The 13,669-nt window shown below is 37.1% G+C and overlaps 1 protein-coding gene across 1 annotated transcript in view; it reads left to right on the forward strand.

Annotated features, from left to right (window-relative positions):
• Positions 1-13,669, forward strand: part of LOC139132252 (protocadherin Fat 4-like) — a 54,780-nt gene that overhangs the window by 3,817 nt on the left and 37,294 nt on the right. Inside the window, 1 exon segment of the mRNA XM_070698640.1 lies at positions 11,088-12,396. Coding sequence (XP_070554741.1) covers positions 11,088-12,396 — 1,309 coding nt within the window.

Raw genomic sequence — 13,669 nt, forward strand, 5'->3', positions numbered from 1 at the left:
TGTATTGTAGTGTGCATGTGCATGTCAATTATGGTGCGAGTGGGGACTGTGTCATCAGCAATGACTTATTTGTTGACATTTGCATATGTATGAAGGATCTGCTTGTCCCATTGCTATAGAAGTTGATATGCATGTTCCAAAAAATGACCTCCAGTACCTAAGTTGCAGATCTTATTTGCTTTTGTCATTCTTGTTTTTCTGATTTAAATATTTCTTGAATGGACCTATTCAAACCAAATGTGAGCACATAGTGTCCTTGACTGTATTTTTGTCATTTTGGTCAAAAATTTGTTTCATCAAACCACTTGCCTGACAGCTTTGATATTTGGTTTACAGGTTCATAGGAATGAGAAATATGTGATATATATTCAAATTAAGATGCAATCTACAATTTTGTAATTTTGGGGCAATGTTTGTCATTTTTGGCAAAGTGTCATCAAGATGAAACAAGTAGTGATACCAAGAAAATAAATGCTGCTATCACCCAGTTATTAAAAATACAGAGGGTAAAAAGTTTGTTAAGGTACAAACAGAAGAGTAGAACTTTTTAGCTCCACTGTCAACAGTGCGGAGCTAATCAAATAGGCTGATTTTCCGTCGCTGTTGTCTGCTGTCTGTCTGTCATCAGTCAACAATTGCCTTCTCCTCTAAAACCGCAAGCCCATTATTGCTTTGAAATTTGATATGCAGTTCACTTTAGGTGATATAGCTTAAATTTGTACAAAATCATTGTGAAATATGCATGTTTTTTTTGGGGGGGGGGGCATTTTTGCTGTTTTTGGTAAAAAATCTTTAACCGAAAGTCCTTTTGCTTTGAAATTTGATAGGAAGTTTACCTGGGTGACTTCAGTTAGATTTGTTCAAATCGTGGTGAAATATGCATATTCGTATTTTTTTGGCAATCTTTGTCATTTTTGGCCAAAATACGGTATCTTTAAAAATTATCAAAACTACAAGTCAGACTGCATTGATATTCGGTTCATAGATCCCTAAGAATGATCTATTTCAGATTTGTTCAAATTATGCAGAAATGTACAAATCTATATTTTCAATGTAATTTTTGTCATTTTTTGGTCAAACCATTTGTTTTACCAAAACCACTTGTCTGACAGCTTTGATATTGGGTATACAGGTTCATAGGGATGAGCAAAATATGATACATATTCAAATTATGATAAAATCTATTTTTAGCTACTATAGTCTCTAGTCAATAGAAGCTATTTGGATGGGTATCACATTAATGCTTGGTTTAATTATAACGTCTAACAGGGAAGAACCTTACTACGTTTGAAATCATGTTAGAGAAGTCAATGAGCAATTGCAAAGCATGGCACGTCCTACTGAGATCACAAGATGCCCAAGATCACTACAGACCAGAAAATATTGGAAGGCATCAGAGTGGGGCATTGCTATGTATGTATGGTATGTATGTATGTATGTATGTATGTATGCATATATCTGTGTATCTGTGTTTCTATGTATCAATGTATCTACCGGTATCTATGATGGGGATGCTATATTTAAATCCACCAATTTTTCAGTTTGGCCAATTTTTGGAACAATAAATGAAATTCCCCCACACCTTCGTAAGAAGCACATGGTCATGGGTGGTTTGTGGTTCGGTTCATCAAAACCTAGAATAAACAACTTTTTAAAGCCCTTTGTTGATGAATTGGTGGATTTAACAACAAATGGTATTCAGTCAGGTATTGGGGTCAGCAAAGTCATGGCATTGTGTCTGAGACACTGGTTCTTTCTGGTGTTTGGTTTATACCATTTAATAAGTGAGAGTGTGACTCAGCATAAGATTCATAAAGCTGATGGAAGTTTACGCATAATTGTCTTGATGACTCAAAGACTCTATGGTATTCGTCATTGCATGTCCACTCATTAATACATTTTGCCAGCTCTGTTAGCCATACTGGTCCTCTGTGGGCAACTTTTGGTGATGTAATAGTATGCATAGATATGTAGAAGTATCATGTTAATTAACTGCTAATTTGCATATTTAATGAATTTTTGTAATTAGGTTATATGTCAAGAAATGGGTCATCAAATTTCATGAAACTTGGTAAAGATGTTGAGCTCCATCCCAATAGCTTCTATTGCTTTAACATTTGAATAAAGACATTTATCGGTAACATTCAAATTAATCGTTGATTTGCATATTTAATGAAATTTCGTAATTAGTGGGCGATGTCCAGACATACTGCATCAAATTTGGTGAAACATGGTACAGATTTTGATCTTTCGGTACTGTAATACTGTGAGAAGACATTAAAGGGACAAAGTCAGCCATTTTTTCATTGTTTGATACAAGACACTACTTATATTGTTTGACATGTTGAAAGATACTGACTGAATGGGTGACCATGTGTGTTTTCGACCTAGGTTTTAGACATGATGCATGAAACTATCGTGAAAATGAATAAATGGTCATGACCATTAATTCATTTTTACGATGGTTTCATTAAGTTTGTCTAAAACCTAGGTCGAATACACCAATGGTCACCCATTCATTCAGTATCTTTCAACATGTCAAACAATATAGTGTCTCGTATCAAACAAAATTCATGAAAAAATGGGCGATTTTGTCCCTTTAAGCAGTATCATGTCAATTGATTGCTAATTTACTTATTTGATCAACTCTCATAGTTAGTATGATAGGTCAAGAAATGCTGTATCAAAATTGATGCAACTTGGTACAGACGTTGATCTTCCAGTAGTGATATTGCATGCAAAGATATGTAGCATTATCATATACCCATGCCCATATTGCTTTATCCTAGTGACGTTCACTGTAAAATATCAGCCGTGATACTTCACGGTGAACATTGAGATATATGCACGATAAACCTCATTGGGTTTTGAGTTCTCCCAAACTGCATTTTAGCAGTTTGTTGGTAAGCAACGTAAACAAAAAAAATGGCATAATAGCATATTGCACTTTAAAAATGCTCCTTCTGTATGACTATTTTTGAATCCCGATGTCTTTCTTCTTGGGGTTCACTGAGATATGGAGGACTTGTAGCCATGTCACGCGTGATGTTGACTCCGTCGTATACTTTATGAATGAAGCCTGTTCACATACATATTCTGATATTTATGCACAAGGCCTCAAAATTTGAGGTTTTTCGCACTATTAGTAAAATTATGGGCATGGGTGTATGATAAATTGGTGAATACCCAATATCGCCAGTTCCTTGTGTCATATCAGCATGAGTGTCATTTGTGCTGCGTCAGACACTCGACTTCGTCTCGTGTCAGACACTCGACTTCGTCTCGTGTCTGATGCAGCACAAATGAAACTCATGCTGATATGACACAGAAACAGGCGGTATTGGGTAATAACGTCTAAGTGTTATGTCAATTAACTGCTGATTTGCATATTTAATGAATTTTTAGCTCATAATTGGTGTGTATATAAATACCAAAAAGAGCTTATATGATGAGTCGGTGGGGTCTGTCTGTTGTATGTATGTATGTATGTATGTGCAGATGTATGTCTGTCCGATGCAAAAGCTCCTATACCGCACACCTATCATCTTAGTATTTGGTGTACAGGTAGACCCAGGGGTTGAGATGTGATGTTGTTCAAATGAACATGTCAGTGTAAAAAATATGCAAATGAGGTAAGAAAAACAGGAACTCCTGCAAATGTGCAGAAGGGGTGGTAGTAACTGAGTCAGATCTTCTATGATCTCTAAGCTATTTGGTTAGTGTACCTATAATGTGTAGGAGTGGTGGCAGTAACTGAAACATCTTATGAGTCATTTCCTGTCATCTTTCATGAACTGTCACATATTGGCAGACCTGCTCAAAATAAGAGGGACTGTGTTGAAACATTCCTCTGCTATGCATGTTGCTAAAGTCGACCTCCAGTATCTAAAGTTTCAGACCTTATTTATCATTCTTGTTTTTTGTTTAAATATTTCTTGAATGGACCAATTCAAACTGAATATGAGCACACTGTCCTTGACAGTATTTTTTGTCAGTCCACCGAAGTGAGCTGTCAGTCAGCAGTGTTCTCCCCAGGATTTTTGTACAAGAGGGCGAATGACGTGACGCCGTTGGAGGTTTGAAAAACAGAAATTAAATGGTGTTATTTGGTGGCACTGGGGATTTTTTTAGTCCCCACGGACACCGTCCGGGGGACTTACAGGTTTGGTCATGTCCGTGCGTGCGTCCGTGCGTCTGGGCGTGCGTCCGTGCGTGCGTCCGTTCACGCAGATATCTCAGAGATGCAGGGAGCGATTTCATTCAAACTTGGTACAAGGATTACTTGATATGTCATACAGATGCACGTCGATTTGTTTTGTGATACGATCCAATATGGCCGCCAGGCGGCCATTTTATTACGATATTTTCATGTACAGAGCCATAACTCAGACATGTTTCAACCGATTTTATTCAAAGTTGGTACAAGGACATTGACCAATGTCATAGATATGCATGTCGATTTGTTTTGTGATACGATCCAATATGGCCGCCAGGCGGCCATTTTATTACAATTTTTTCATGTACAGAGCCATAACTCAGACATGTTTCAACCAATTTTATTCAAAGTTGGTACAAGGACATTGACCAATGTCATAGATATGCACGTCGATTTGTTTTGTGATACAATCCAATATGGCCGCCAGGCGGCCATTTTATTACAATTTTTTCATGTATAGAGCCAAAACTCAGGCATATCTCAACCGATTTTATTCCAAGTTGGTACAAGGACATTGACCTATGTCATACATATGTACATCTATTTGTTTTGTGATATGATCCAATATGGCCGCTAGGCAGCCATTTTATTACGATGTTTTCATGTACAGAGCCATAATACTCAGACATGTATCAAGCGAATTTATTCAAAGTTGGTACAAGGAGATTGACTACTGTCATACATATGCATGTCAATTTGTTATGTGATACAATCCAATATGGCTGCCGTGCGGCCATTTTGTTACGATTTTTTCATGTACAGAGCCATAATACTCAGGCATATCTCAACCGATTTTATTCAAAGTTGGTACAAGGACATTAACCTATGTCATACAAATGTAGGTCTTTCTTGTATGTAGGTCATTCTTGGCCATTGAGCGCTATCTGTATCAAAGTATTTTATCACAGACCTAATTAATGAAGAGGACTCTATACTCTCTGAGGACATGTAATCAAAGTACCCATTAACAAGTGGGGACTGTGTCATCAACGATGACTTGTTTCAGATTTTTTTCGTTTAAAAAACTCAAAGGAAAAGAGATCTGAGACAGTGTTCCATAACTTTTATTCCAGTTCAGTGATTTCAATGAAGATTACATTTTTTGAAAACGAAAACATAGTGACAGACATACATTTATTCATCGATGTCAATGTTATAACCATAACACTCAAGAGTTCTCATCCTGATACACGTCCGGCCGAGCCTAAAAATAGGTTGTCTTGCTTTGAGGAATACACAAGCGAAATTCTAACCTCCTATAAAAAAAATTCAGTGCACTCTGCTCTCCTTGGTTACCCTCAAGCTCTTTGACATGTTTACTCAGTTATGTTGGTTACCTAATGCACGGTCCCTCAATGGTAATGTTACGGCCTGAACCATGCATCGATGAGTTGCACATGGGCTTATGATCTCGGATGACATCACAAACTCGCGAGTTTTGCAAGATCGATGAGAATACGTTTGCAGCCTGCAGGATCGACGCTCGCGCTTGCATTTTGCTTGTAAATCACTGTCAACTTTTTTCCCGAATTTTTTTTTTTGGTTTTATTTTTCAAAATTTTTTTTCATTTCTGGCAAGGGGGCGCTCAAAATTTACAAGAGGGCGCCACGCCCCTGTTACCTTATTCAGGGAGAACACTGAGTCAGTGTTGGCGCTAGGAATTTTTTCATTGTAGCCACAGTCTGTTAGTGTGGCTAAAATGATCAAAATTTTTTTAGCCACAAGCAATTTTTATTAGCCACACCCAACAAATCAATTTCACATACAAATTGCACAAACCCTATTTTCAATAACGTTTGTACTTTATTATCCAAATGTTGGGCCAGGGCTGTTGTACATACACTTAAATTCCTTGACAGATAAACTGCTGAGCACATTTTCTGCCAATTTTATAGCTGCAGATAATAATGACCAGCAGCACGGTAAAACTCCAGGTCCTTTGTGACAGTTGTATGTCCTTCAATTAAAAAAAATATTTATTAAACAAAAATTGGTCTTAACTCCGTTCAGATCTATATTTCATGCATGCTGGTGAATAAATTGACCCCTCTCTTTATAGACAGGGACAAAAAACTTCTGTTTATTTTTAACCTTTATTATGACACAAACAACAAATAGAGTTCTTGGAACAAAACTTGCACAACATGTTATGAAAAAGTCATCAAAGTCTAATCATTGCCCATAATTGTTCCTCTTTTTTATTTTTTACATGATTTAAAAACTGCTTTGTACCGTTATCTGGTGATATGGATAAAATTACAGTGATTGCCTGACTATGCAAAGCATTGTCCATAAAGTATCAAAGAAAACTATTGGTATTAAAACATTGTTTAGGTTTTGAAAATTAATTAAATTCGCAAACTCAGTGAAAAATCAAAAGAGCAGTTCGTCAATACGACAAATATATGATCAACTGACTCATCTGTAGTCTCACATTTTATACTTCCATGCACAGACAAAAACCTTGCTGAACCGTCCGGCGTGATTAACGATTGTGCACGCTGTTTGGAATAAGTTGTGGTAGCCCTGCGTACAGGTCTGTGTGTTCCCGGCGTTATACGGCCTCCAGGCATGCAGGGCTAAAGTTGTGGCTGCTATGCTGGCCAGCGTGAACTCAAATTACCCTTCATGCTTGCATCCTGACGCGACGTACGTGGTCAAATGTTTCGTACGATGCTTGCAGCGTTTGTGCTGGAAAATGTGGATTGCGGAAAATAACGTAGACTTATTTGTAAAAACGACTAGTTGTTGGAATAGTAGGCTACATAAATAATCCAGTACATATTGGATCGATCACAATGAACACCCGCATGTCGAAATTCTTGGTCCTTCAGGAAAACCGTCGGTCTGGGATCGCAGGACTGACATGACTTTCGAAGCCGTCCAGGGTCAATGATCCCAACACGGCACCTGGTCACGAGCTTTCGCCATGCGTGGCGAAGGCGTAGCAATTTCTTTTTGCCACATTGGACATTTATTCGCAATTTGCGACTGTGGCGAACGTTAGCGCGAACCCTGTCAGTGATATCGATTCCACCTTCATCAATTTTTTTCATTTCTTAGACAAAAATCATCTTCTCTGAAACCCCTTTTCCAATTTCTTCAAAAATTGGTATTCATGTTCCTTTGGATGACCTCAGTCAAGTTTGTTAAAATTGTATCCAAATTTCATATTTGTAATTTAGGGCAATTTTCCACCCTCATCAACATGTGTCACAAATAGTTATTTACATAATATAGTGGAGCTATATCGGCTGTTAGGTCCTTTGGTTTACCTTTCTATACCGATAAACACTGCGTTTTGTGCTTGCCTGCATAACATTTTTGAAATCTAAGTGTAGAGACAAAATTAAACAACATGTCTTCAAAAAAATTTACTGCCAATAGTCTCATTTCATTGATTTTACAGTCTATTTTACTTGAGATACCTCAAAATGATTCTTCATGAATTTTCTGTGTGAAGTTTAGGATTTTACAGTATTAACTTAAGGTTTTTGAGGTAGTTATTAAGATATATTCAAATTGTGGAAAGATGTGGTTAAGGTATATTTCTCAAGTTTTGTCAAAGTATGTTCTCAGCAATGTATGTAGCAAGTTTCCCACAGAAACATGTTAATTTTGGGATGTACATTTTTATAACCATTCTTGGTCTTGGCATTATGTTTCATGCATGGTTGTGTTGAATCATTTTGAATCTGAAGCGAAGCAACAATCCAACAATATTTTCAGTTTGTGTTTGCTATATGTGTATGCTGAACAGAGGTAATTAGGGCGAGTCAGTCTCCTTTGCATCACATTTGCATGTACACTGTATGTCCATATCAAAAACTTATAAACCGCAGCACCTACCACTTTAGTATTTGGTGTACAGGTGCATCCAGGGGTGGAGATGTGAACTTTTTTCAAATGAACCTTTTAGTGTCAAAAATATGCAAATGAGGAAAAACAAGGAAAAATCCTGCAAATTGCTAAACCTCTGTAACTCTAATTCAGATAAAGTTGAAACTTAGTATGCAGGTTCTTTTAGGTATTCTAAATTTAGGAGTGTACAAATTTGGGTTAAATTTGCATATTTATATTTCAGGGGAATTTTTTCAGTTTTTAGACAAAACATCTTTTCGGAAACTGCTTGTCTGATTTCTTCGAAAGTTAGTATTCATGTTCCTTGGGATGACCTCAGTCAGATTTTTACAAACTGTATTGAAATTTTCATATGTATATGTGGTAATTTTCCACCTTTATCCACACATGTGTCATAAATAGTTACCCTATACATAATATAGCAGAGCTTTATTGGCTGTTAGGTCCCTTGTTATACCCTTTTATACCTATAAATCACTGTGCCTTTTGTGCCTGTCTGCATCGCACTAAAAGTTTTCCTATCGCAACATCTCTCTGCACATTTTTCTGCATCCTAAAATATCGCTACATTGTTTGGCGTGTACCTAGCTCTGGGTGGCAGGGCTGTGTGTTACCTGCGTTATATGGCCTCCCACCACATATGGTGGGAGGCCATATAACGCCAGTAACACACAGCCCTGCCACCCAGAGCAAGCGTGTACCAGGCCAGTACAGCATCGGTGTTACACCAGCATACATTTGACATACATGTGAATCAGTGCACTAGTAAATTAACGCAACAATCATTTTGGATACAGTTTCATTACAGTCTATTGGTTGCGTCATTGTTGAGTTTGCTCTGAACAGAGCTTGGTTTTAGAGGGGTATGCTCGGGGATGGTCAGTAGCGCATGCATGATTTCATAGCAACGTAACCAAAGATTGTTGGATGCAGATACTAAATGAGGCTTGGTTTGATTTTTGCACTCCCAAACTTTCCTTTAGCGGAGGGGGGAGGGGGTTGAGGACAAACACACTTAGTTTCGTTTACCGTGCACATGTTTTAATTATCCACGGCTCTTTGCATTTAAAAATCAAAGTGTAGAGACAAATTAAACAACATGTTTTCAAAAAAATTTACTGCCAATAGTCTCATTTCATTGATTTTACAGTCTATTTTACTTGAGATACCTCAAAAATGGTTCTTCATGAATTTTCTGTGTAAAGTTTCAGATTTTACAGTATCAACTTAAACTTTTTGAGGTAGTTGTCAAGATGTGTTCAAATTGTGGAAAGATGTATCATATTCAATTTGTTAAAAGTATATTTCTCAATTTTTGTCAAAGAATGTTCTCTGTAACCGTAGATCTGATAAGGTTGAAACTTGGTTGCAGGTTCTTTTAGGTATTATAAATTAAGTGTTTACAAATTTGGGTGAAATTTGCATGTTTGTATTTTTGGGGGAAATTTTTATCAGTTTTTACACAATAAGTCTCTGAAACTGCTTGTCCAATTTCTTCAAAAATTGGTATTCATGTTCCTTTGGATGACCTCAGTCAAATTTGTTAAAATTGTATCAACATTTTCATAATTGTAATTTTTTTTGCTATTTAATTCCACTTTCATCAACACGTGTCACAAAATAGTTAGGGCCCGATAATCACTGTGCATTTTGTTCCTGCCCACATTACATTTTTGAATTAAAGTGTAGAGACAATTCAACAATATGATTTCAAAAGTTGTATTCCAATGGTATCATTTGATTGAGTTGTAATCTGTTTTACTTGAGATATCTCAAAAGTGATTCTTCATTAATTTTCTGTATGAAGTTTTTGATTTTACAGTATCAACTCAAGGTGTTTGAGGTAGTTATTAAGATGTATTCAAATTGTTGTAAGATGTATGATATTTAATTTGTGAAGGTATATTTCTTAAGTTTTATCAAAGAATGTTCTCAACAGTGTAGCAAGTTTCCCACAGAAACATGTATCGAAATTTTCAGATTTGTAATTTTTGGGAAATTTCAAAATTGTGGGTCAAATCGTATGTTAGTGGACGTAAACATGACAATGTTTTCAATAAAAAAACAATTTAACTAGTGCGCCTGAGTGCATGTGTCTTTTTTTAACTTGGATCTGCCTTTATTTTATTGTATAGGTTCTATGGTATAGGTTATTTATAGAATCTATACATTTAGTTCTATGTGTTCAATAGGTTGATTTATAAAAACCTACAGAACCTATATTATTCTGTAGGTTTCTATAAATCAACGTATAGAACACATTGAACTAAATGTATAGGTTGCTATAAATCAACCTATGAAATTTATAGAATAACCTATAGGTTTCTATAAATTAACCTATTTATTATCTATCAAACCTATAGAATACTATATAGGTTACTGTTGTTAATATATAGAACCTATAGGTGTGTGTTCTATAGATAAATATATAGGTTGATTAATAGAAACCTATAGGTTGTTCTATACATTCGATATACATGATATGCATGTTGATTTATAGAAATAGATTTTATTCTATAGATTCTATTAATACTATATAGGTTCACTTATAGAAATTATATGATATTATATAGGTTGCATAGATAATGTATAGGTTGACATATAAAAACCTATAGAATTTTCTATAGCACAATAGATAATGTATAGGTTGACATATAAAAACCTATAGAATATTCTATAGCACAATAGATAATGTATAGGTTATTCAATAGTTCTATAAATAACATTATAGGTTCACCTATAGAAACTACATGTTATTCTATAGGTTTCATAGATATATGTAGCTTGCTTCTTTAAATCATCTGTTTGTGCCTATAAGTTCTATACATGATCTATAGGTTCAGTTAAAGAAACCTATAAAAAGCGTTCCAATTGCCTATTAAAACCTATAGATTTACTATAGAATCAGTCTATAGATTCTATTCACTGACCAGTGGAAGTGTTCTATAGAAAGCTATAGGTTAGCCCTATAGGATGTTCTATAGGTGGCCTATAGGTTGTTTTTGTAAGGGCTCTTGCCTCAACCGTTCAAGTGCATATTCTTATCATAGATGAAAATGATAACGCGCCAGTTTTTGCACAGTCGGCAAGATACGTTGATGTTGCGGAGACCCTTGAAGTGGGTAAACTCATCACCATCGTGAGTGCTTCTGATGAGGATACAGGTCAAAATGCCCTGATTTCGTACCTGATAACTGGTGGAAACGTGCATAATACATTCAGGATTGACCAAGACTCAGGTTATCTGTACCTAGCCAAACCGTTGGACTACGAAACTCAGAATTACTATGAACTGAACATCACTGCTCAAGACAACGGTAAGACGCCACTGACGGACACAATATGGTTCCAGATCCATATCAGAGACTCCAACGACAACCCACCTGCATTCCGATCAAACTCTATCATACACCAGATAACGGAGGGTATCGCCATAGGAACAAAACTAGTCACGGTGACAGCCACTGATCCAGACTCGGGTGTGAATGGCGAGATCGAATACTCCATTGCTGAGCAGATTCCACCCGGTGAACACTTCTCCATCAATCCCAGAACAGGAGAGATACAAACTGCTGCTGATATAGACAGAGAGTATCTCCCGGATGGTACATTCCAAATTATTGTCATGGCAACCGACCAGGCTGTTCCTGCATCTTCCAGAAAATCCACAACCAAGAAAGTACTGATCACTGTTGCTGATGTAAATGACAATGCTCCCATGTTCATGTCAAATAATGCGGCCAACATTTCAGAATCTGCAGAAGTTGGGGATGTTGTTACCACGGTAACTGCTGTTGACCCTGATGAAGGCTCAAATGGAGATGTGACCTATTCTCTATCTGAAAACTCAAATGGTCTGTTTGATATCAACTCGTACACCGGCATAATTTTCCTCAGACAAAACTTGGATGCATCCAAGCTTAAATATGCAGTCACTGTAACAGCCACTGACAGCGGCACTTCTCGAAAATCCAGCTCACTGGCGATCACCGTCATCATCATCGAAAGCAACGATTCAGGTGCAGTGTTCACTAAGAGCATATATACAGGTAGTGTGTATGAAAATGAGCCAGTCGGAACCAATGTTATTGCCGTCAGTGCCAGGTATTCAAACAGCCAAAATGCCCAGATTGAGTACTACATCACTTCAATCAAGTCTGGAAATACAGACAGAGGGATGGATTTTGTTATCGATAAGACGTCGGGTCAAGTCAAAGTTGGTCGCGAACTTGACAGAGAGGAGGGTTATGTAGATTACACAGTCATAGTGTATGCCATTGATGCTGGAGCTCCCTCACCCAGGACAAGAAGTGCAAAGGTAAGAAACTCCCATCATGCACTTGCAAAAGTTACTAGAAAAGTTTTTTCATTTTGTTTTTTTCTGCATTGACAGAAATTCCCAGATGTACCACTAAATCTTTGACATGGTGAAGAGCACACTGGGATTAATGTCAGTTCCAAATCATTACATTGAAGAAAAGGCAGCACACACATATCGTATTCAGGAGACTTTTCTCTGTGCCAGTGTAACAGGCCTGCATTGTTCGAACATGGGGGGTTTTGTGTGCGGACATTGTAGTTCTTTCCCCTAGTGGTATGCAGGCCGTATTTGGAGACTGCCATTCCTTTGTGTGCGTAGAGACTAACTGATACAATGCTGGCAGCCAATATGAAACATGCTAACCTACAAAAGATGGCTTCAAATATTTTGGACTCCATCAGGAAAGAACTAATGTCCCCGAAGTCGATAAACTATAGCTGTTTATGAGGTTGACCTAAAACACATGTGGACGGCTTGTCAAATTTTGAAAAGGACCAATTGTGGTGATATAAACATGCAAACATAAATATTTACAGTTGAGAATTGTCCATTGGAGTTGGATGTGTTTCATTTACAGTTTAAAATATAAGTCCATGAATAAGCCTGCGTGCAATAAAAGTTTCGTCAAGTAATTAATTTTTAACCCGCCGGCATTGCAAGCAAACTTTGAGTAGTTTTTTTTTCATCAAAACCAAAATGGTGTCTCGTTCATTGTCAAGCTCGAAGTCAATAATCAAGTCTTTGTGTTTGCCGTGGTTGTTTGATGATACCAAATTTTCGTGTGACTTTGTTGTCCCATAAATCAAGGCATACCTCCTGATGTGTCAAGGGCATGCAACACCTGTGATAGAATTCACAAATTTTTTGGGCTTTTTAAACTATTTAAAACCTGTCCCCATTCATGTTTTGATGTTGTAGACTCTTCCGTGGCTTGGGTTTTAGGAATGGCATCTCCATAGTTCATGGAATTAGAAGTAGTGGGAGAGTTTTGGAAACTCAGGGCTGTAAATTTACCCAAGTGCCATCTTTTCAAAATTATGACTCGAGCAGATTAGTAAAAACACACAGTGCACTGCATGGAGTACACTTGACCTGAGATAAGTTTGTCCAACTGTCCAAAGACTCCTAGCCAACAGGAGTCGGCTGTTGCGCCGTTGTTTGAGCCTTGTTCCCAATTAGAATATTGATTATGCCGTGGATGTACAATGTAGTGTCAGTGTAGCCACAGTTGGTTGTGGAGAAAGGAATCCTTCCGTATTGTCCCCCAGCA

The sequence above is a fragment of the Ptychodera flava genome, chromosome 4 (genome assembly GCF_041260155.1).
Source record: "Ptychodera flava strain L36383 chromosome 4, AS_Pfla_20210202, whole genome shotgun sequence".
Lineage (NCBI taxonomy): Eukaryota > Metazoa > Hemichordata > Enteropneusta > Ptychoderidae > Ptychodera > Ptychodera flava.